The sequence below is a fragment of the Nymphaea colorata genome, chromosome 3, assembly GCF_008831285.2.
Source record: "Nymphaea colorata isolate Beijing-Zhang1983 chromosome 3, ASM883128v2, whole genome shotgun sequence".
Classification (NCBI taxonomy): Eukaryota; Viridiplantae; Streptophyta; class Magnoliopsida; order Nymphaeales; family Nymphaeaceae; genus Nymphaea; species Nymphaea colorata.
This window is the reverse complement of record NC_045140.1, coordinates 20,561,706-20,585,964: the sequence shown is the minus strand read 5'-3', so window position 1 is coordinate 20,585,964 and position 24,259 is coordinate 20,561,706. Positions and strand designations below refer to the sequence as shown.

Genomic DNA, 24,259 nt, shown 5'->3' with positions numbered 1-24,259 from the left:
ATTGCAAGCAATAAGATACCAACTGTTTGCCAATTAAAAGCTGCAAAATACAGACTGTTAGAAATTATACGCACGTATGGCTGTCACTAGAAGAATCGTAACTTGGCTTGGTGTATGGAGGTTTCGAAAAAAACACCTGCTGGAGAATGGGCCTCCCACCTTTTATTAGGCAAAAACAATTGCAAAAATTGCTATACAAGATGAGGCATGACCAGTAAAGCTATCTGGAATTTACAGTATTAAAGAGCATAGCAAGAAGGGTTGGTTCGGGGAACAGTCAATCTATCACAAACATCTTATCACCATAGAAAAGCCAAAAAAGGGGACACGTCTTCCTTCAAAAAAGCGACCCAGCCGATTTAACCATGCCTTGTTGTCAGAAACAATAAAGAAGTTCATGCCGATTTAGCTTCATAGACATTGTTGAAATCCAAATGCATAGATCCCTATCTTGCACGTTAGGCCAGTCATCCACCAAAAAACCCGCGCGTGTCCACGAAAGCTTCTTTCTAATCAATTTAACTCTCGAGTGGAAACGACCGACACAATCTGCATGCTCACACCATTGTTGCCAAATCATCCAAGCGGGAGGGTTCTCCTTCAAAAAATTTCTTGTTCCTAACGGTCCACAGCTTCCATATTACACCACACTTGCCAACAACTCATAATCCGTCCCTTCTTGAAGCTTGATGAAAACCACCACTGCAACTTAGAGATAAAATTTTGATGAGAGACTCTCTTCTTGCCGAATTTGATGGATATGAATCTCCATACTTTCGTAACATGGCAAGTGCATAGGATGTGATTAGCCTCTTCTTATTGTTTGTAGAGTGTTTGGAGCTTGCTTAATGAGTTGAAATGAACATTTGACTAGCTGGGCACAAACTTGGCCACGGGCCCCTTCTCTCTCCCTCTCTACTACTTGTTCTGAGTGTTGCTGTGATATTCCAAATGGATTGGATTTTGGATCCGTTAGATACATGGAGAGTCGAGGAAAAACCAACACAAGTCTGCCATTTGCATCGGCAAAGGGAAGCGGAAGTAATGGGCCTTGAAGTAAAACTGGTTACCAAGGAGCATCAAAGTCGTTGTAGTATAGTGGTGAGTATTCCCGCCTGTCACGCGGGTGACCCGGGTTCGATCCCCGGCAACGGCGTATCTATTTTTTAACCTTTTTCCCTTTGCCGTCTCCTCTTCCTCTTTCTTCCGCTTACCAAGTTACCAACTTGGAATTCCTTGTGAAGTATAAAAGCTGTTGAAAGCAAAAAGAGACAAAAGCGAAAAGCAGAAGACACATGTCAGACGACAAACTCTATCCACAGAGCATCAACCGCGTTGGCTCCCTGACAATTTTCCTGACAAATTACATCCGTTGCTTCATGCACTTTTACCTATTTGTTTGTTGCCAAGGTGCAGTAAAACATCGCTTTCTGCTTTCTCGAGCACTTCAAATACACAAGTTACCCCGTGCATTGTACCTGTTGATTGTCCAAGGTGCGGTAGGACATTGCTTCCAGAGAGTTGCATCCATTATGGACCACATCCATGAAAAGCTTTTTTCTCTTGAAAGAGACATCCACAACAGTAGGAGATGGATGGGTTGGCTCCGTTTTCATGAGAAGACTGGCATCTTGCTTTTATGAACGAGACTTTTACCACTTTCGCACGAGAAAAAGGCTCTGTATATGAAGAGAACTAGTGGAAAGAGAAGATGTCTAAATATTTATTTGTGATTGAGGAGTTTGGGTTAGACAGTCTCTCGCCAGTGGAGACGCATGCTGGGTAATGAACTCCTTACCATCTTTCAACTTGAAGATCTTAAGCTTACCCCGCCATCCAGGTTTACCCATGCTCACCCTTCTCCTTTGTTCTCCTGTAAGGAAAAGGGAAGTTTCTTCAAGCATTTAGCAGAAAACTGGCAAGATGGGCGACTTTTTTGCCCATGGCTTTACGGCAAAAGGATTTCAGTTGGAACTGAGAGATAAGTAGCGACTGTAACTCGGCTAAAGTGAATCACATTTCCTCCGTCAAATTTTCATAAGGAAATTGGAGAACTTCCATCCGCAAACACCACCACTCTCATGATCTCATCAGTTAGGTTGACAGGAAAATCTCTCATTTGCAGGATGAGTTTGCCATTCCACAAGATTATGCCACACAATCACTTTGTTGCTGAATGCTCAACCAACGAAGGTTGCAGTGATTATCAAGATCCGGGATGCATGCAACTTACTCATAAGCACATCAGTAGACCATCTACAATGGAAGATGCATTTAGAACGACAGTAATCAGCAGGTGCGTATTGCACGAAGAACACAGAAAAGCGAAGGGACGATCGCCTGTAAACATCCCCATGATCATCTTATTGTTGCATGCAGAACCCGGAAAAAGCTTACAAACATTATAGATATCGGAGCAGAAAGTAGCACACATCTTACTCACATTTGAAGCAAACACAAGCAATGGTTACTAAACATTAGGTCTCACGCACATGCGCATTCAAAACTATATTTACAGAAGACATGCAGAAAGAAAAAGAAAATCAGCAAACATTGCCTTCATTATTGGTTCATGTCATGTAAATGTCAACTATTACCAAACGATTCTTACATCAACAGTATACAATGCAAACATTTCGATAATATTACATGGCTAAATGAGCTTAGGCAGAAGAGGGATTTCACAACATCTCCAACTAGGCAAGCTATAAGCCATAAACAACGTATTTGGAAACACCAAATATAAATTCCTCACTCTATCTGTAATAAACGAAAAGTCAAATGGAGCAAGAAGAAAGAAAGAATCTAATTCTGGCGATACGCGATGTAATCCGCTAAACTAATCAATGGCAGTGCCCTGTTGAGATCAAATCCTGCAAGCTGTTTTTTGGCTTCCATGTTCAACTCTTCCGCAAATTGCCTAGACTTCTCCAGACCCAACAATTTAGGGTAGGTGGTTTTATCAGCCAATAGATCTTTTCCAGCAGTCTTTCCCAACTCGAGTGAAGACTTCGTTACATCAAGTATATCATCCACCACCTGAAACAGAAGGCCAATGCACCTTGCAAATTTTCTCAGCTTCTCAACTTCTTCATCTGAACCGCCTCCAACGATTGCTCCGATCACCACTGCTGCCTCTAGCAGGACTGCTGTCTTGTGAACATGTATATACTCCAGATGCTCCAAACTAACATCAGACATCCCTGATGAAGCCATATCAACAACTTGACCAGCGACAAGCCCCTCAGATCCGATTGCCTTTGCTAGCTCCGCAATCACTCTGAGAAGCCGATCAGGTGAAACACCTTCGGTGGCAGTTGCAATGTGCTGAAAGGCAAAGGAAAGGAGAGCATCCCCAGCAAGAACAGCCACATCTTCACCGAAGACTTTGTGGTTTGTGGGTACTCCCCTTCGAAGATCATCATCGTCCATACATGGTAGGTCATCATGGATCAGAGACATGGTGTGTATCATTTCAATGGCACAAGCAGACGGCATCGCCGTCTCTTGCTTGCCTCCAACCAGCTCACAGGCCGCGATACAGAGCATCGGGCGAACACGCTTCCCCGGGGCGAGAAGTGAGTACCTCATCGACTCATGGATGGTTTCAGGATCCCTGAGTGGCACGGCCTTGTCCAGAGCCCCGTTCACAGCTTGTCCCTTGACGGCCATGTAACCCTTGAAGTCGAATTGAGACATTTCGACGGGTTGGTCTTCTCTCCCCTCCTCTTCAACCTCATTCACAAGGCCAGCAGCTGAAAGTGAGGTTTTGGGTTCATGTTTAGAAGGCCATGAACGCCAAGAAACGAGAGATGGGGGATTTGTGGGCAGCGAACTAATTGGTCCTGATCCTTTCTCGAGGTTGCTAACAGATAACCTCTGCAGTTTCAAATTGAGCTTGGATGGGAACGAAGACATCTGGGTTGAAAGATAGCAGGAGGCAACCGTTGCTAGTCGTAAAGCACCCACATTCCATGAGGAGCTCATCTCCGGATACGAAAAAAAATCCCCCTTTCCACCACCGCTTTCCTCCTCCTCCTACTTACTATAAAGAAAAGATTGAGATACGCGATCAAATCAAACATAAAAAGGTCTATTTCTAGGGACAAAAGTCTGTACTTTGTCAATCAAATTCAACAATAAAAGATTGATGTAGGTGGTTTCCTTATAGTCTCCCTTTACCTTTGGACTATTTCTCTACGAGTTCAAGCATGGTGGATGCCCCTGCCTCTCTTCCCACCACTTGGTCAAGATTCACACAGCAAGCCAACTTGGAAATCAAACAATCTCCGGGCAGCAGCGGTCGTCTTGAATCTCTTACACGAGGTGCAGAAAATGGGGGCGGCTAACGCTTTCGGATGAGCGCTGTGCTTCATTGAAAAATCTTCTTTACCACCGACTTTCACGACCTGTCAAACGCTACTTCCGAAAGTTGAAAAACGGGTCAATACCCGGATCCGATCCGGACATGTTCCGACAGTTGAGTCGGATCAAAGCTGATACGTGACAACCCACGTCTCTTGAATCTGCTGAAAAAACTGGGTTAATGAAATTGATACGTGCAACCCACTTGGGAGGCTATTTTCTTTTTCATTCTTGATTAGGTGCATTGAATGGGTGCCATACATGAAAGTATGCTGAAAATGCGGGCCAATTCGAGGTATCATCCGAGATTATGCTTAAAGTATTTTCTTTGTGAACCTTTTCTAATGCGTTGTTAATGCATTACAGAGAGGGGAGAGAGAAGAGAGAACCATACAATGAACCATAAAGTTAAGGAGTGTTTAATTGCTCTAGATTTGCTTTGAGTTTAGAATATATGAATTCAGTCCCTTTTGAACAAACTTTTTCTCGGTAGAAAAACTAAAAATGAGGATTAAAAGTGTGGTTCGTAGGTCCTATTTGTGATTCTCAGTTTGATGAACCATAAACTTTCGTCTCAGACTCTAAAATCTGTTGCCACAACTAACTTCAGGCCTATGTAAAATCTGAGGTAATCTGACACCCTCTTAGGTCCTCCACATCTTTTGAGAGCCAAGTGGAAAACTTTGAGACCCACCCGTGTTGCTGTCCGGAGATTGGGTGGTCATAGCCATAGGGCAGCATGCAGCTTGAAGATCTGTTTTCACGCCAAATATTTCGGAACTCCGTGTTTTGTTTCGCCTCTGAATTGAAACCAAAAGCAATCTGTGCTTTCGAAACTACAAATTTTCTCCCTAAGCGGGCGAAATCCTCACTTCGCCTGCATCAAGTCTAAATTTTTTAAAGGAAGCTCCATCTGTAAATGATCTACAGTGCTCGTGCTCAAGGAAGAAGAAGATATTGTTGTTGGTCCCACGAAGCATTTCAAAACGGACGGTGTCCGTGGAAATCGATTGCATTCTATCATCGACTCATTCAACTCCCACTCTGACGCTTCTGTTGGTATTTTCTTGATTTGCATTCAAAGGCTGGACTTAATGCTAAGAAAGCTATGCAACTGCAGCCACGTTTGACACGTTAGTGGCCCACCAGAACTGACCGCTTGGACGCAACAGCATCCTTAAAAAGACAAGCCACATCAAGACACCATCATCCACTTCTCAAAAACTCATCCGACGACTTGATTAAGATCCTGTGGTCGAAGGAGACGAAGCGTTGGATCCTAACAGTAGAACAAATTTGACCCAACGCAGCTTTGATGCGAACAGACCATTTGAACCGGCTCTATTTCTAACACCCAAAATAGCTGCAGAGAAGGAATGCAGAGAGGTACTTGCATAGGTTTTTGATGGTTACATTTTCCTGTTCATTGTCAAGTCACGGGAAAACCTGAAAAGCGCAAATAATGAGACGATGCATTTTACTAGAAACAAAAAGAGTATCTTGTCTCGATCGACTGGCAAGAGTAGTCTGCATTCTTATTAATTTGGAACTTGCTTCTGAGACACTTTCTTCAAGAGGTTCACGATGAAACAACCCATTAATTGCCAACTCCACACGCCTCTCCCATTAGGGTAAGTGAAGCTGAAAGGGTAACATATTTGCGGAAAGAGTAACATATTTATGGAATGCTCCATGGCTGCATTTAGTAGAAAGCCAAGAATTAGTTCAATGGAGCTTTCACCACGCAACATGCAGCTGCGAAGAAAGGCTCGTTGTGTACCTCCAAAGTCCAAAGCAACCTACTAATTAATTTACTTTTCTTCTTCGGGAGGACGGAAAATGAAAGTCAAGTAGTTACGTAGCTTACCGGTTAGGTTGCATAAAAAGTCTTCACATCTGATGACTCGCGTAGCATCGGCATAATGAAGAAGAAAGGAAGTCGAGGTCATTTTGTTTACTTAGCATTGGCATTCATTTGCTACACTCGGCTTTGTCTGGACTCTTCAGTACTTGTCCCTTCACGTGTTTGGGCGCTCTTTCTTGACGTGACTCGTAACCCTTTGACAATAAACTCCGGAATACACCCGGCGCCTGCCCAAATGGAAATGGCAGACAGAGAAGAAAGAAAGAATGATCTCAAAGAAAATTAACACAATTTTTTACTATATCCCCAAGAAAAAAAAACAGAAATTTGGGGTATTTCATTGCAGTTTTTGATGGGCATTGGTCGTTGATTGACCAAGGTTATCGAGATTATAAATCCTCCAGTGGTGGGGCGAAGGAGAAACGACTTACCGGGAGACGCAATCTGCGGAGAGGACTCGAGAAGCCACGGTGCCCTGCGAAATCCAGGATATATGACATCAATCTTGGCTTCTCTCACGAGTGAAGTCTGAGATTCTTCCTTCCCCCTTATGGCCAATCCGTAATGTCATAATCTCCGTGTCGCGTAAAAGAGGAAGAGGCACGAATCTTCGACCGGGGAAAACTTCCGCTGTGGATGAAACAGAAGAGCAGCAAATATGACAAATGGATCAGCCAAGTGAGGATTGACTGAAATACACGGCAGTTCTCACAACATTTTCGTCTGTAAGACAATTGCAAGGCACTAAGGACGATTAGGAGTTAATTTTTATCACAGACTTGGTTTTGAAAATATTTAACACTAAGTCACTTTTTCACTGCAAGTGGTGGAAATCGTTAAATGCACAACAGAATTACCTTTGTTACCCTTCATAAAGGTATAAGTAATTTGTCTAGTTCATCTGTGCATTAACGAGACACAAGGGCAGAGTCAAAAAAAAAAAAAATCATGAAAGGAGCCAATTACAGTTTCAAAATTTTGACAAAAAGGAAAAATATCATTTCTCAAAAATTTTATGTATGATAAATAATTTTTTAAAAATTTACATTTAAATTAAAAAAAAATTGACGGTAGCCAAGGCACCTGTGGCTTCACCCCTGATGAGAGAGAAATGGAGACAACTAATACTCCGGTCCCAAACTATTAAATAACACTTCTAAGCCCAACTCTAATACCAAAAGAAAGTAGTGTCTGTAAAAAATCAAATAAGAGATGTGCTTGACATGCACTTCCTACCCAACCAGCTATGCCACCCTGATTTGGCACTGTTGCTTATGAGTATCATGATATTGCTGCAACACATCTGCAATAACATGGTAAAGCTCATAATGTGGAGGCACCATATTCCGGTGAGAGGATATTTTAAGTTGGATGCTTATGACACTTTGATGGACACGCAAATAGCAATGGCCCTTCTCGGGTTGTTCCTGCTTTTCAAGAGCTTCTCTTCCCAGTTCCAGAGATGCCAGAAACATAACATTCCATTCCCGGTGTTCTCAAAACAAGAAATCAGATGTTTTAGTATCCCATAAATCTGTTTCAAACTTTGAAACAGATCCTGCTGCCAAACGACCCTTACGCCACTCATAAACCATAATTTGTGAATGAATTCTTACAACGTCGTCATCTCATAATATATATATTTGCCACAGTTAATCTTGCCGAAGGAAGGTCTCTTTTTCACATCTTGGCAAGAAACTTTCTCTATTTTGTCTAGTTTCTTGTTGTTTTCATAACTTATCTAGTAATTTATATGGCTGTAAAAATGAGGCCATCGAGTGAGATCCCTTTTGAGAGTTGCAAGCATGTCGATCCTTTGGTCTCAGTACCATGTTCTTTTTAAAGTAATCCGTATTTGTTTGTGTAGATTGTTTCTCAATTTAGTTAATAAATTTATCAGCAAAACAATCTCAAATCTTGAACCTTTGAGGTTTATACAGCTCTGTTACAAAGTCAAATGATGAGAATGGGCCAAGCCTATAGGATTATGGTGCACAACATGATTGACTGACCTACTTGCTCTAGTGATATGCTCTGTGAATGTTCAGATGCTAAATGGAATCAAAGATTGAAAAAGTAGGATCCTTCTGTCCCACATGTGAGCGAACCAAATTGGCACCGACAAATATGCAAGGATTCATGCGCCCCCATATGGAAAAGGAATGTCATGGTTGGTACACACATGAAATAACAATCGATCCATTTTCACACGCAAAAAAGGGGTTTCATATGCCTGGATAAAACAAAAATATAAGAACTGGCATCTCAACAGTATATGGATAATGGATCTCATATTTAATGACATCAAAGCAAGAGCTGAAGTCCACGTAAGCCAGAAAAACTGAAGGCAAACCAAAGCTTATACTCGGTCAAGTCAATAAATCACAGACAGTTACTTAGATGACCGGATAGAAACCTACGGAAAACCAACTCTCTTGGAAGACAATTTGGCTGGCCTCCCTGTCATGCTGACCCATCTTCCCCTGTTCCTTAGTTCATACCAAATTATAACAAAGTTTTTAACAATAGTTCGGTAAAAATCTTATTGATAGAAGGGAACTGCTCTGCACGTACGACAGCTTCAGAAGGTCGGCTGACAAAACAAGAAATAGACGCATTTCACTGGACCCTCAAACAGCAGGTAATCGCAACTACTCGAATTCGCTCGGCAGCCCAAAAAATTTTATAGATGAATTTGAAATGTGCAAATTAATTTGCTTAAATTGGCTATACTCCCCGACGCGTCAAGGAAAAAAAAGGCAGTATGTCATAATCATGGTCAAATAGCTATAGCAAGAAGAGTCCGAGTTTATTGTGACCGCTTCCTACCTCATCGTAAACCTTTATTCCCTGCGCAGGTGCCAGTAAGGAGGTTACCACTATCATCTTGATCGCGATCACCTAACAAGGCCTGCTCATACCAAGTGGCTCCAGATGGCCTCTCCCAGGTCATGCTTCACCACCTTTATTCCTCTACTGCAAGTCGCTTCAACCCAAACCCTTTATCTTCTTCTGGTAACGGCCACCAGCATGCCAGTAAGAAATTCCTGAGGCCTTAATATCTTCTGATGTTATTCTCAAGTTTCAGGTAGAATATGAGATCAAAATCTCAAATTTAAAACAACGCGTTAATTTGAAGACGAAATGAATGATGAAGATGCAGGATAAGCAGGCCTCCAGAAATAGGTAAATCTCACTTGAACGGATGAAAAAATTTAGTCCAAAACTGCAATTTATGCTTAGTGCAATATCGGATACATTCTACAATCTCACAGATCCCGTTATATCTAGCAGCAACTACTTGTACTTGGTTAGCAAGCTACTTGTTGTACAGATAGACGACACTGAAAATGAAGAAGGCTGCCATCTGTAACATGAGAAGGCAAGCGCATAATGAGAGCTCTCACATTGCCAAGTGGATTTAAACACAACAAATTCGGAAGAGATTGAACAGATGATACTTACAGTCGAAAATGATGCTCCATAATATGGAAAAGCTGCAGGTATAAACCTCTCATATTCATTGTGCCTGAATGGTCGAACTGGAATCTGAAATCCAAGATTTTTCAGTCTACATATGGAAAATGACAGAAGTATAATGGGAAGCTACATATATGGTATAAAATGTACCTGCTTAGAAAGAGATACGCTTGTATATCCAAGTCTTTGATACTCGATCTTGAACTGGAATACTCCATAAACATCTGGAACTCGGAATGAAGTATAGAATAGACCCTGAAGTCCAAAAGAAGAGGGAAGTCAAAGATCAGCAGAATCACGAGAAGCAAATGGGGTTAATAAACGTAAGGGAGGAAAGGGGAAGAAAGGAACACATGAAAAGGTGTAGGAGTTCGGTTGATGTATAAACCTTCTTGTTGTTGGACAAGGTCTTCAATACATAGGGGCTCATCATGTAAAACTGCACTTGCACATCATCAGCTACATAAGGGATCCAACTCTGCCCAGTCCACTCATAGATCTCCACAGAGTATTCCTTCAATGAGCTTAACATGTCAGTACCCTGAGAGAGAGAGAGAGAGGGAGAGAGAGAGAGAGAGAGAGCAAACCAAGTCATCGCTGATTCTGTACATAGAGGGCTCATCCTTTTCCTCAACTTTGTTGTGCCTAACATTTACAGCCTGAAAACCAACCAGTCAGCGGGAGAATATCCCCTCTCCAGGTCTAAGAAAGCAATTAACCAATCACAATTCTGTATTACTGAATAGGCCATTAACTACTCCATTCTCCTTGTTGCAATCTTTTTAACAAAATGACGGTGCTCGTGCAAAATCATGAAAAGAAAAAAGCCCACCTTCAGGTGGCCTCTTTCATGGAAAACCCACTTGCTGAGTTCAGTCACGAATTGCTGATTTCCAGAGCTTTCATGCCTGTTTAATGGCAGAATAAGAGATAAGAATCTGAAACATCAAAGCTGTTCATATTTGACATGGGGCTGTCAAATGATGTCTGAATCAGGTAAGGAATAAATAAGATCCTGGAAAAAAGCTGAAGTCCAACAACGATCAATTTCAGATCATAGTTGGGACAACAATATGCTCGCCCCAGACCAAGTTTCACAACACCTATTAGCATATTATGGTATCATAATCAATGTGTAAAGCAAGGTGGTCAGGCATGAAATCAAATATGCCACTCAACTCACGATTTATAGGAAGTAAGACGATAAAATTTGCAACATTTAATTTTCACAATAGATGATCAGTCTCATATCCCATTCTGCCATTTATAGTACATTCAGTTTCAAAAATTTGAAGCAGGTAATAAATTAATAATCGTTTACATCATAGATTCAGATTACTGCCTAATCTGACCTAGACCAAATAATGGAAAAATTTGAATCAAACAAGTAAGGATTTTGTTAAGAAAGAGGCTGTAGTGGACCTAACTACTAATTGTACACATCCTTGAACCATTAAACCCTATGTATAATTAAGCACCCAAAATCTTACACATTTAAAGTTTGCCTCAGCATGAACCAAGGAAAAATCTGCAGAACATATGTATTTCGTAGGACACGTGTACGGTGTACCAATAGCAACCAAAATGTTTAGGTACTTTATTTCTCTTTTAATTTGCAAATTTGGCCTGCTTCTATTTGTTGAGATTTTCCAAAAAGATCCTCTCAAGAGATTGCCTTATGGATATGTCTTCAGCAAGATTGGCTTAGTGATATATCCTCAGCATTCATAGAAGCTTTTAGAGCAAAACTTGTAATTAAATCGAAACTGGCAATTTGAGCATCAGACACAAGGTTGATGTTGAGTCAAAACATGTAAACCAATTTAAATGCAACTCCGGCGATTTTGGAGAGACCTTATGAGGAATTCACTTAAATGACAGGAACAGAAAACCGAGATCAATCATAGCATTAACTGGAGATTGACTTGTACAAGACTTTTGTCTAATATACGTACATTAGAAAAATAAAGATAACAGGAAGCTAAGTCAAACCATGTTTCATTACTACTTAAATAAAAAAAGCCATCTTGAAATTAAATAAATTAGATTGACATTTGACACATGAAACTAATTGAGATTATTGACAGCCTGCCCAAAGAACTATCAGTCAGATCTCGTAGATAATCTAATAAAACAGGTTGATTGAAATGTTAATTCATTCACTGAGCTAGAACCTGATCCTTTCAAGATAGCCAATTTGTTATATCATAGCATTCAACCAAACAACAAATGACCCTCATATCTCATAAAATGGCCAGCTTACTGTATAAAAACGTAAGATATTGTCACTACCCTGCCTTTAAAGCCCCAACCTTAAGTGATGTGAGTTAACCTTGATAAAACTTTTGATGAAGCTCCTACTGCCTTTTTTCCTTTGCCACATGTGAACCTACACTTTCCAGTTTCCACACTTTACATCATTACATGCTTATATGTTGAGAGGCAACTTTTTACATTTGTCACACATTTTCTCAAGCACACCAGGAGCAAAAGAGAACCATAAGGAGTTGAGCGACAAGAATGGGGTGTGACCTAAACTTCACTTCAGCTATTCATATGACTTTATGTACAGGAGAATACTGTTACAAAATATTACGCTGCCAGCTGAGTATTGAAACTTATGAAAATTCAATCACACCTCAAATTATCCAAATTTAGATTTCCCAAAGCAAAGGAAGCTGAGAATATAAGATACAAAGGAAAGCAAAAAGCAGAACATGAACAAGAAAAGTTCATACTTATTAATACTTTTTCATTTATTTGAACAATCAACATAATAATGACAGATTCCCAGCCTATCACTTACTTAATCGAGCTTCCAGCCTTCTGCACACCTGCTCTGAACAAGCTGCAAGAAAGGTCCTTTTAGTAATCCAAGCAATACACGTTATAAGATGTCAATAACCATGCAAAAAAGCACTGCATACCGGTTGCTGAAGAGATCCAAAGACCCAGAGATTAGGATGCGAGCATTATTTCTTGCCTGCCAACAAATATAGACAGAGTTGTTGGTGTAGGACTGGTAGCATCAGAGCAACATAAATCAAAATTAACCACATACCTACATGCACCGTCTGACAATGATAGATGAAACAAATTGGTGTTCATGTAGTTTATCAAATAGTCAATTAGCCTCAGGTCATTATGAGGCAAGGGTTATTCTCAAGTCTCAGAGGGATCTATAAATGATTGGTTTTGTTTCATGAGTTCTTAGGAAGGCCAAGAGGGTCTTCTAAACTTGAAAAAGAAAAAGTGAAAATTTGAAAATGAGAAAAATCAAATTTCAAAAGAACATTTTGGTAATATTATGATATTCTTAGCATGTTTTTTCCCAGTTTTTTATGTTTATCACAGTTTTCTCTTTTCGTGAGGGAATGACACTTGAAAATACTAACCACAGCCTTTGAAATACTGCTAAGACCATACTTTTTGAACTTTTAGACATGAAGATAATGGTGTCTGTGCAGAAGGGACATAAATGCAGACATTAACTTTCCTGAATGGTATTCTATGTCTTGAAGAAATTCAAACCTAAGACACTTCATAGAAAACGAAGGTAGAAATGATGAAAATAAAATAAAATGGCAAGATACCAAGACGCAAATCCAAAACAGTAAACAACAGGATGCATTTCTGCAGCTCTGCCTTAGCAAACAGAATGACCAGGGATCTAAAAATATAATGTCACTTTATCGAACTACATACCTGCACAACAGAAACCAATGAAATGGCAGATCCTGTGAGAGTAGGAGGAGATGACAACTTGGTGTTTGGGTTTGCCGAGTATGCAGATGGCGATGCAGTAAGAACTTTCAAAATCTGCCAGACATCATACCAAAAAACTACGTTCAGTTTTCTACAACATAGAATTCATGAGAAAATTCTAGAAAACAAAGAATCACATGAATACTCTTTGAAAAGCTTACATGACTATTGGCTGCATTCAGAGAATGACCAACTCCTCGAAATAGTACAGCGGCCTAAAAAAATTCCAACCTAAAGGTATTAGAACACTGATGAAAAAGAAAAAAAGGGCTTATAATTTCAGCAAAATGAAATTCACAAGAATGAAAAAAAAAGAACCATCATTCAACAACATTGTACTCTACATCTATGAGCAAGTCTATGATAAGGCCATGGGTAAAAGCAGAATAAATGAGAAAAGGGTGCTTCATCTTTCGTTAAGGTTTATTTAGTGATAACGGATTTCTGTTCATTGTTTGAAACAACAAAAAGTTCTGTTGGGAAGTTAAGTTTTCCAGGAGGAATCACATGCCACTGTTAACTAGTGTAATCTCAGTAATTGGATATATTAGAAAAAAAAATACGAAGTGCTGTCGTGTGCTTTTCATCCTAACACACCTCTGAAACTGCTTGACCAAAACCAGTCAGGAGTGCAATTCACCAACATTTACCAATTACAAGTTTCAGTCGATCAATATAACACAACTAAACCAAGAGAAATAACTCTAAGAATGCCTTCTTCCTATCTTCACGGGAGAAATTAAGATTAGGTATCAAGTGCAGGGACTGGATCGAATCACCAATTCAAGTCTAAAGTTTATTTCGTCACACTGGCAAGGAACTATGTCACACAACACCATATGTTTAACTATTATTTTGAGTAAAAGCAAAAGTGAAAGCTAATAGCATGTCAGCAAGGCTGCGGCGTTAACATCGGAACTAAGAATAAGTTAACATCGGAACTAAGAATAAAGCACATAAACAAGCAAAAGTTAGCCAACCTTGATCTTTTTATCGCCCAATATTACTTTCGACTGAATAAAATCATCGCCTGCAATCAGAGTGTGATCCCCTTCGGTCTCAGAGACAGCATAACCGGTGTGGTCAATGACAACAGCAGAAGGATCCTATAACCAAACAAAAACCAATTCAAGTAACAAATTTCGCAGACAACCCTGAACTTCTGAGACCACTCGAGGAAGAGAAAGACATAATTATTCACCTCATCAAAATCTGCCCCACATTCAGTTGCAATATCACGAATCAGATCAGAGGCTCCAACATCCGCAGCAAGTATTAGATCATGACCGGAATCAACGAAGTCCAGAACAGCGGCCACATCCAAGGATCCGCCTAATCCTATTCAAGGAAGAAGCAATCGAACTTCAGCAACCAAAAGAATCGAATCTTATTGATAGCTGTATGAACAAACCCTCGACCAGTATAATTCAAAAACCATAACCTCCTCCTCCCTCCGTAATTAAACAAAGAACAAATTAAAACGAGTCAGTCAAATTAGAAGGAAACTAAACAGATGCAGAGGAGGGACGGCCGAAAAGAAAATACAAAAAAGTGGCTCCATAATCCAGCTTCCAGGCGCAGAAAAGAAAGACCAAAGGACCGATAAACCCAATGCACGCTCATACTGTGCAGAGCAAGAGCCATTTCCACATAAATACAACAACCTAAAGCCCTATACTTTCGGAACACGCAGATCAGAAGTTATGCAACCCACACTATCCCCCGAAAGCCTATAGTTCCTCTTCCTCCACAGACTTAACAAAAAAATGAAAAATGATAATGGCGATCACGACAAATGGAAAGCAGAACAAAGGGTACAAACAATCCAGAATTCCGAATACGCTGAAGAAAAAGTAGAACAAAGAGAGAAGGGAAACCAGATCGGGCACTTACTCTGCGCGGAGGGCGAGAATAGGACGAGCCCGTCGTAGAGGTACTGCCCATACCTCTGCAGCGCGAGCTTGGGGTCGTCGGCGAGCCTGAACTCGAGGTTGAAACCTCTCGACCGGAGGGAGTTGAAGAAGAGGGAGTGGGAGGAACGGATCGCGAAATCGTCAACAAGGACGAGGAGGCGGCGGTCGGTGGGGCTATCGGGGGAGAAGGACGAGACCAGAGGGAGGAAAGGATGCAGGGAGACCAAGGCAAGCAGCAGCACCAAGCCCCACGCCTTCGCCATTGCTGCTAGGGTTTTCGAGATCAAGCGACCGCTTCGCCTCCACCTCGCTACTCTTGACTCGAGTGTTTGCCTATTTCCCTGCTGCAGCGACGACGACGGCGACCAACTGTTGGTAAGGCTGGGAACGTGGGGAGGCAGCTTTTTACGAAAATATCCTGTTGTTATCGCGATATCTTCAATAACCTCGCCAAAATGATCGACTCTTATATGCTTCAAGCTTTAAAAACGCTTATCTTACAAAATCATGCCGATAGAAACGAATAACGTGGGAGGCCTTCTCCAGTGAGACAGACTAATTCTTTGTGTACTTACAGCAATTGTAACCATGATTTGGAGGTGGCAGATCCAAATTTGGTTTCATTAAGACTTAGTTTTTTTTTCTTGGTTGCTTTTTATTTGGTCAGTAGAGTTGCTCTCACGTATCACATCTTAATTGGATATTTTTACTACTTCTAACAGTCGAGAACGATAGGCAATAGATCTAGAATCTGATGGGTACCAGTGTTGGAATATCGATTCATGGGTTGCAGGGACACGCGTGCTGGATCCGAGATGACCATCTGCGTTTAAATTCATGTGGCCTATATATATATATATATATATATATATATATGTATGTATGTATGTATGTATATATATATATATATATATATATGCAGAGAGAGAGAGAGAAATGGTAGGTAGTAGACACTTGGATGTTAAACAAATAAGAAAACAATTTCAGTCTTTCATCTTTTCCAGATGTGTCGTCGAAAAATACCTCACCACACCCTTTTCTCTGTATACAGAAGGGGGAAATGTGGTAAAATATCCCAAACGGCTGCTCTTTGGTGCCTAGGCCTACCTAATGGTGCCTTCAAGGGCCTTAGACATCAAACTTTCAAGAGGTCTTGGCAGTATACTGGAATTAATCAAGTTTACTGCTAGTTATTCAAAGAAAGCATAGACGAAAAAGGGACAAGGGGTTGCCTTTTTAGGTCCCATGGTTGACCATCATAGGATTACCCTCAGTTGTTTATTCTTGCCGACATGTAAAGCTTGGCATCAAACCTCTGTATCAACAACCAACTCCAAAAGCTCCAAGGAAGAAGATTTTCACCAAGAGACTACGAAAGCTTCTAGGTTTAAGAAGCCATATCCTGAAATTTTGGAGGCATGTAAGAGACACGTGGTCATAAATTCCAAATTCTTTTCCTTTAAAGAAAGGCCAGCTTATGAAGCTTAAGAAGGTTGAAGTATGTACATTCCAGTTTTTGTTTTGGAAGAACGTAACAAAGTTTTCAAGTCCATCGAGTATTAAGGAGGTAGGCATAGACAGATTTTATAGAACTTATCGCGAAGGAACCCAATGGGACATGTTTACGGTCCACAGTCTACAATTTATGGCCGTTGAAAGAACACATGAACCACAGTAAGTGCAGGTGCAGAACAGAAGCCATGGCTACTGATACAAGCTCATATAATCGAACTGGCAATTCATGGATGAACCCAGTAATTGAAATGACCAACTATTGAAAAATCCATGATCTTCAAAGACTCTTTCTTGAAATAGGTGTCGCATGGAGATGTACTTTCTCTTTCTGATCTATTCCTACTTATACAAAACACATGGAGCTTTTCTGCATACTAAATGATCACGTGCAGTTAAATCATAGTATCAAACTAGATATCGTCGTGTCAAACTAGATACCAATCTCTCTCTCTCTCTCTCTCATGAATAAGCAGAGACCATTCGAACGAACGATGCTATTTTGTCTGGACAGAAAGACAAACACACACTTTATGAATACATTCATTATAACCTGACAGAGAATGGAGAACCTTATGCATGTAGGGTCTAACTAATAAGCGGATAAAAGAGAAAACACAAGTAAAACTGATGATCACCTTTACATAAACGAACTTGAAGAAAACAAAATTACTGCCCAATCTACTTGGCAACAATTGACCGCACAGCCCCCTTTTCCACTATTCAGCAAACAATAATGTCTACAGCGTGGCTTTTTGACCACCATAATATAAGATACAAAGCTGAATTTGTTGTGCTGGCTTACAATACAAACAAACTTTAAAAAATAATTACTGTTACACTCTACAAGGTTGAGCAAGATGTACTTGGATATATAGAGGAGGTGTAAACTACAACTAAATCCTACCATCTGAGCTAGAATAATTGAATATAATACAGGTATTTAGCTCACAATATTCCAATAGTAGTGTCGCACCACCAAGCTGTATCATCTCCTTGTATCAACTGCTTGCTTGGTACACAGATGCCGTCACATGATCTGCCCGCAATGAAGGACAAGAGTTTGAAGTTCAAGCAATGCACATAACCAATCGTCCAGAAAGAAGCGTGCAAAACCATCGCACAGATTTATGTCATCACATCATTTACTAGCCACGTGCCATACAAGATGCCATCTTTTTAAGAGTCCCTCCATTCAAAATTACCTAAATGAACTGTCCAGCATCATCATCACCTGCATGGCTTCTCTCTCAAAATTAAATTGGCATCAAGGCCCGGGAATTATACCACGTCAAACTTTTCACAATTTTTCTGCAACATACCTCTTGCGCTTGCTCTTTAAAACAGAAGATGAGGAAGGATTGCTATGCCAGTTTCTCTTTCGTTGGTTTATGAACCAGTTATTTATCTGCTTCAACTGGAGCCCCGTCTCCTGTACCAATCTTGCCTTTTCATCCTCCTGGGAAAAAGCCAAGCAAGCAGCACATGAGGCACTTTATTATGATTACCAGTAATGAGGGCAAAATTCGAAACACTAACAGTTGGGTATGGCCACTTTGAATGTGACTGCCACCATGCTTTCAAGAGTGAAGTTGTGTCCCCAGGGAGCTTTCCTGCTCGCCTTTTCCGCAAAATCTCCTCCCTTATGTCAGCTATCTTTTCTTTGTAACCCTGGTATATTAAAATATTATGGAGCCAGCTTTGCATAGATCACACAAAACCAAATGCACGCAATCACTTGCAACAATAGGAAAACAACACCCTAAGTATTTTGACAGCTGCAGGTTTTTCTTTTAACCATTCAGTAAAAAGTTCAAATTGAAAGAAACTAAAGAAGTACAAACATTTAGTCCTTCCACCTGCTTTAACTCATGCTTTAACTCCTGCCTAACACGCTCCATCAAAGACTTCTCAGTCTCTGTTGGGATAAGGGGGCCAAAGCCCATGTTGTCTGGACCATCAAAGCTTCCATCAAATAAGTTTGTGTCACTATCGGCCTGGTCATCATCATCATCAGACATGGTTGCACCTGTGCCTTCACCTGGGGACACACCTGTTTCATGCACCCACCCAATAAAAGGTTTTATCTTCCTGTCCATATAAGTTCTATTAAGATTTGATACCAAAAGGACAAGTAAAATATACCACGGTGTGCATATGTGCTACCAAATACAGTACTTTCTTCAATAAACAATTTAAGTAACTGACCAACTGTTCACTATTTTTGAAGAAAAAAGAACGACAATTATTGATCTAATTATTAAAACAATAACAGTCAGCAACTATTTCTTAAAAAGCAACAAGTCTATGGATACCATGATGTGCAGTTTGACAGTAGCTTAAGCATACTGACATTTCAGTTTAAGACATTTACATGGAAATGGGAGTATAAATAACCCAAATAAGTAGCATACTAGGAGACACAAGCAATTAAATGCCCCACCCCCACCCCGAGTTATCATATTCTTCTCCATTTCTTCCTCATAATCTTCCTTTCTAATTTGAGAGAGCAAAATTGTTTGTGATGCATACACTGCTTTTGCAACAAAAAAACATTGACCACAATAGTCATCAGAACATACCACATATGGCTGTGCCTTGTTTTATTTGGTAGCCTGAATGACCAAATTGTGGTGATCACGTATTAATTTATTTTACATTTCAAGAGAAGAGAAAAGAGAAACATCCAAACATTATATACTAAACAGGTACTTGTCGAGTTCATATAGGAGCAATTTACACATCCATAGCTAGAGTCAGCATACACTAAAGACACAAGTTCAGAACCTGGAATGAGTAGGATTTATATTAAGTAAACAAAACCCAATAACTGTCTCTCTCTCTCTCTCTCAACCTTTTTCGCAAAGAGAACTGCGGGACAAGCACTTGATATTTTAAACCACAACATAACAAAGAATTCACCTGTTAGACTCTGTAAAGACTGTTCCAGTTCCCAGCAAGCCATCACCGCTTCCATTGCATGAACACGGACATGTTGTTGGAGTTGCTCTTTGAATGAATAAAGCAACAAGACATAATGTGACTGGAGACCAAGTAAAATATAGCTTTAGACTAGTGCAACAATAACAATAAAATGATGATGAAAGAGCCTCTAGTATAGAAAATAAAAATTTGCAGCAGTATATTTGAAAAAGAAAAACTGAAACAAAAGAAAAGAAAAAAAGAGAATGCCCTTCCAAACAGATCAAGTATGAGGTTTTAGGGGATGGATCATGAAAGCACAGAAATCATTATCCAAGTATTTCATAGCAGAATTCACGAAGAACTAAAGGACATTCTGAGGATATGTGGATCAGCAGTTGACTATTATAAAACGAACAGGCAATTAAAACTCCTATAGAGCAACCCTTGATACATTCATAAACTCTTGCTCATTCATCCAGAGCAAAACAACAGACAGGTTCAAATACGTCACTTCACTTAATTGAGAGGAAGTGAGAGTCCAATCCCCAAAAAGTTAGTAATAGGGACAGATCCAAGAGTCATTTTCACATGAACATCCACATAGATGCTTTTCAATTTAGCAAGCTTCTCCAACCTGGATTTTTGTCATGCAAAGAACTCAAAAACTTTCCTGGATTGGCCTTTCTATTTTCAATAAGCAAAGAAGTATTGACCTTCTTATTTGTTCAAATGTGCATGTCTTTGTGCTTTATGCATAGTTTTGCAACACATCGGTGCAAGTCTAACAATGCATTTCCAATGCAAGAAACATTCTTCCTGCTTTTTATATCTTGCTATACTATATTTATCTTAAACGTTAAAATAGTAAGACTTTTAAGCTTAGTTAATCTTCCAATTTGATAAAGGGATAGAGAAAAACCAATGTGCATTGACCTTTGGCCTTATTATGTGTACTTCTTAGTGTTAAAAAAATCTATAAAAACACATGGTTTTCAAAATAAAAGGAAGTCAATATTGTAAAATAATCCGTTTAAGTGGAAGAGAATTTTCCCACAAAGATTGATACTCTGCAATCTGCATAGCCTGTTTGTATGGCTGGGCTATCAAGTACAAATGTTAAGCACAGATACATGCAAATCTTTACTCTTTGGGGAAGTTATGACAAAATTTTGACGATGAAAGGAAACAAATGGAACAAAAATAGATAAACTTGATAAAAATTTAATCCAGATATTGTTGATTAAATTAATTGAAAACAGGGTTGAGTTCCTTAATTACAGATCACCATTGTGTAACCTCTGTTTCTGTGCATGTCATTCTAGAAAATTGCACCCGTGCATTACTAGCTGCTTGTTGAACTTGGACGAAAGTTCCAAACACGGCCATGTGATGCAAAAAGGTGTTTTCACTAATTAACTAATGTACAAAGAATGGATGTCAATCAGTTCCTAAGAAGAAAAAGCAAGGTTCAGCAACTATGTTCAAACTAGTAATCACAAGAGGTATGTATACACATCATATATAAGATTGTCAGGAAGCAATGCTTTCCCCACTCAAACTAGTAATCACAAGAGGTATGTATACACATCATATATAAGATTGTCAGGAAGCAATGCTTTCCCCACTGCATGGTTGGACGCCACAAAGAATAAAGACCATAAGGCGATTCATAAATAAGCCACGAGGAAGGATATTGTATCAACTCTAGCATCTATGGTATACTAACATTCTAGCCGAGATTGAGGATCCATCATTCTTATTACGGGCAGAGTTGTGAGTTATTAAATAGTAGCTCAAAATTCTCATGTTGCTGTCAAGCATTACTATTGCATCCAGCATCCTTTAGACATGCGGTATTCCTGTTCAATGTCAAGTATCAAGACGAAAGAAAGGTCACTCTGTTTTAGCCAGCACAAGTGACCTTCCACTGTTAGGCGCGAAATATCAGAAACTCAGTAAGATTAGACAGCCCTTCATATTCCAATCTAATCAAACTTCAAAATCCAGAGTGCAAGAATCTATACTCGGCGTATGCAAGCATCTGTAAGAAGCTCATGCTATTCTTTTCATGATTCCATCCAACCAATCACGTTAATCATCTCGCGTCCAATTAGGCTGAAGTTTTGCTCAATGCAACCGTACATTCCAACCAGAGATTCATACGATCCCTTAGAGGTTAGATAGAGAGGGACCTCCCGTCATGCAAGTGAGATGACGGTCTTTCCCGGATAATCACCCCAAAGGTAACGGAAGACCTTCAATTAGAACAACCCGGCGACCAGTTAATCCATACCCCGTGTCCCGTGAAAATCTTTCCACTAGCCACTTGGCCACACACACCACAGAGACATTAAAGAGAACCCCAATTTCTGCAGAAAACGACGACCACCACCATCAGAACAATAATCCCGTTAGAAACCACCAGAAACACGAAATCCAGTAACGACGCCAAAAAATCGAGCCGACATCCAAAAGAGCTCAGCCAAAACGGCTAATCTCGAAAATTGAAACAAAAAGACGTCACAGAATTGGCAGCTTTTATGTCGAAATTCGGACACACCATGAGACAGGAGAAGCCGAATAAGAAGCATTCCAGGACCAACTAAAGAAACAACCACAAGGAACCGAAAAAGAGAAGAAGAAAAAGAACAAGGTGGTGGTAGACTGACCATGAATTGGTCGAGCTCCTTGTCGTCCCCAGGCATGATCTGGTGACCGAGCACCGAGTACTTGGCGACGACCTGTTGCGACTGCGCCAGCTGCGCGTCGATCCTGGGCAGTTGGTCTACGGGCGTGGCGATGCGCAGGCAGGCGACGTGAGCAGAGAGCAGCTGCTCGTAGAAAGGATGCGCGAGGATCTCCGCCTTGTACCGCGCGTTCTGCCACCCGTCCCCTCCTGTCGGCTGCTCCCCTCCTTGCTGCGACGCGCTGTCGACGAGCTCCCCACTGGTTGTGGTGGCCGCCCCCTGGTTGGCAGCGTTCGCCTCACCGGAGCCGTGCGAGATAGCCGCCGCCATCATCGAGTCGCTCGACCCCGGGACCTCATCGGCAGCACCACCGGTAACGTCGCTCGCGTTCCGCTGAAGCATCGGCCGGGGGAGCCACTGGCTGGCGACCGGCCTGTCGGAGGCCGTCTGCAAGTGAAGGAAGCTGCAGCGGGTGCAGCTCGAGCCGGGGGCGCAGCCGCACCACTTCCTCCCACCGTGCTGCTGCTGCTGCTGTTGGTCACCGCCGCCCGCATCCCCTGCGTCGACGAAATGGGCCGACTGCCGAAGGATAGCGCTGCTGAGCCAAGTGGGCTGCTGGGCCTTGCCTTCCTTCCCGCCGGGGGAGTCCTGCCCGAGCTGCTCCGCCAGCAAATGCTGCTCCGAGAAATGCGGCATCCCCATCTCCTGCTGCGACAGGTTGTGGAACGCCATCGCGTCCTCTTCCAACTCGCTTTTCTCCTTCTTCCTTCCCAATCTTCACTTCAAATCTCGTCTCCTTCTCCTCACTATCATCATCAACAATAATCGAGACGGACGATCGATTCTCGTTTCGCTTACCGAGAAGAAAGAAGAGCTCGGGAGTGGGGAGGGGACCACGATGAGAGGCGACGTCGGCCACCCAACTATCCTTTTTTCTTTTTCTTTTTCCTTCTCGTCCTTTCAGTTTTTACAGAACGAAGGCGCCGGCAAATTTAAGTAAGGCCAGAAGGGCAGAAGTGAGAAAGAAAGGACGAGCGAGAGGGTGCTGTGGCGTCCCTGACGACGGTTTCGATCATCTTGGAGACTTGCGCTCCTGGCTGCTAATACAGACGCTCGATCGGCCGATGGGGAGTCTCTGCCTTCCTTCTGTCCCTATCTCCCTCTGTGGCTGCTTCGCCTTTTCGTTCTCTCTCTCTATAAATTCGACTTATTCTCTGTTTCAACGCCCTCATTTCAACAAAGGGAAGCACGCTTCATTTTCTTACAAGGATGATCCGCTGCTTCCGTTTTCCCTATAAAGCTTTTTTTGGTGACTGAGAGGTGAGCATACGAAACTACCACGTTTTCGAGATAAAAAGGAAAGAGGAGGACGGCTGACGAGAGAGCGAGAAGGAGAGGACTTCAGACTTTCCGCCAAGCGGAGGGACAGCGACGGGAGACCCGTCCGAGAGACACGCGGCGAGTGCAGGCCGCCCTGGACCACAGGCGGGCCCCGCGCTATAGCACGCCTGACGGGAAATCCAAAGAGCAGGCTCCACGTGGTGAGCTTATGGGCCCCGCTGGCGAAGGCATCTCTTTTTTTTTCTTTTTTCTTTTTTCTTCTCCTCCTCCGGTTTGACCTGGCGTAACTGAGAGGCGTTTCCTTGTTCTGACGGTGGGGCCCGCGCCGCCGGATCGAACACGCCAGACGAGCGCTGGGCCCCGCTGGTGGAGAAGGAGGGGAGGAGTGGTCCCCCCACCCCGCGCTG

At 41.5% G+C, this 24,259-nt stretch overlaps 3 protein-coding genes and 1 non-coding gene across 7 annotated transcripts; 1 reads left to right on the top strand and 3 right to left on the bottom strand.

The window, feature by feature from the left end:
* Positions 1 to 1,084: 1,084 nt before the first annotated feature.
* On the top strand, positions 1,085 to 1,156 carry TRNAD-GUC (transfer RNA aspartic acid (anticodon GUC)). Its single transcript has one exon. It is a non-coding gene; the product is annotated as a tRNA-Asp (tRNA).
* Positions 1,157 to 2,532: 1,376 nt separating this feature from the next.
* LOC116250174 (geranylgeranyl pyrophosphate synthase, chloroplastic-like) lies at positions 2,533 to 4,396 on the bottom strand. Of its 2 annotated transcripts, none has more exons than XM_031623645.2 (2): positions 4,183 to 4,396; positions 2,533 to 4,045 (listed from the first exon to the last, which is right to left on the bottom strand). In XM_031623645.2, the coding sequence occupies exon 2, from the start codon at positions 3,985 to 3,987 to the stop codon at positions 2,806 to 2,808; it is 1,182 nt and encodes a 393-aa protein (XP_031479505.1). In that variant the 5' UTR covers positions 3,988 to 4,045; positions 4,183 to 4,396; the 3' UTR covers positions 2,533 to 2,805. The 2 variants fall into 2 exon arrangements, with proteins under 2 accessions (XP_031479505.1, XP_049932638.1); XM_050076681.1 differs by having other exon boundaries at positions 2,533 to 4,038.
* Positions 4,397 to 9,412: 5,016 nt separating this feature from the next.
* LOC116250173 (dolichyl-diphosphooligosaccharide--protein glycosyltransferase 48 kDa subunit) lies at positions 9,413 to 15,770 on the bottom strand. The gene is made up of 13 exons (XM_031623644.2): positions 15,368 to 15,770; positions 14,676 to 14,812; positions 14,455 to 14,580; positions 13,636 to 13,689; positions 13,415 to 13,528; positions 12,637 to 12,692; positions 12,516 to 12,557; positions 10,542 to 10,617; positions 10,297 to 10,368; positions 10,098 to 10,223; positions 9,860 to 9,964; positions 9,695 to 9,778; positions 9,413 to 9,596 (listed from the first exon to the last, which is right to left on the bottom strand). The coding sequence occupies exons 1-13, from the start codon at positions 15,648 to 15,650 to the stop codon at positions 9,549 to 9,551; spliced, it is 1,323 nt and encodes a 440-aa protein (XP_031479504.1). The 5' UTR covers positions 15,651 to 15,770; the 3' UTR covers positions 9,413 to 9,548.
* A 1,814-nt stretch (positions 15,771 to 17,584) lies between these two features.
* On the bottom strand, positions 17,585 to 23,829 carry LOC116250244 (homeobox protein knotted-1-like 11). Of its 3 annotated transcripts, none has more exons than XM_031623805.2 (6): positions 22,494 to 23,829; positions 19,822 to 19,942; positions 18,744 to 18,952; positions 18,439 to 18,570; positions 18,222 to 18,358; positions 17,585 to 18,141 (listed from the first exon to the last, which is right to left on the bottom strand). In XM_031623805.2, the coding sequence occupies exons 1-6, from the start codon at positions 23,241 to 23,243 to the stop codon at positions 18,105 to 18,107; spliced, it is 1,386 nt and encodes a 461-aa protein (XP_031479665.1). In that variant the 5' UTR covers positions 23,244 to 23,829; the 3' UTR covers positions 17,585 to 18,104. The 3 variants fall into 3 exon arrangements, with proteins under 3 accessions (XP_031479665.1, XP_031479667.1, XP_031479666.1); XM_031623807.2 differs by having other exon boundaries at positions 17,585 to 18,133; XM_031623806.2 differs by having other exon boundaries at positions 18,759 to 18,952; positions 22,494 to 23,827.
* Between the last annotated feature and the right edge of the window lie 430 nt (positions 23,830 to 24,259).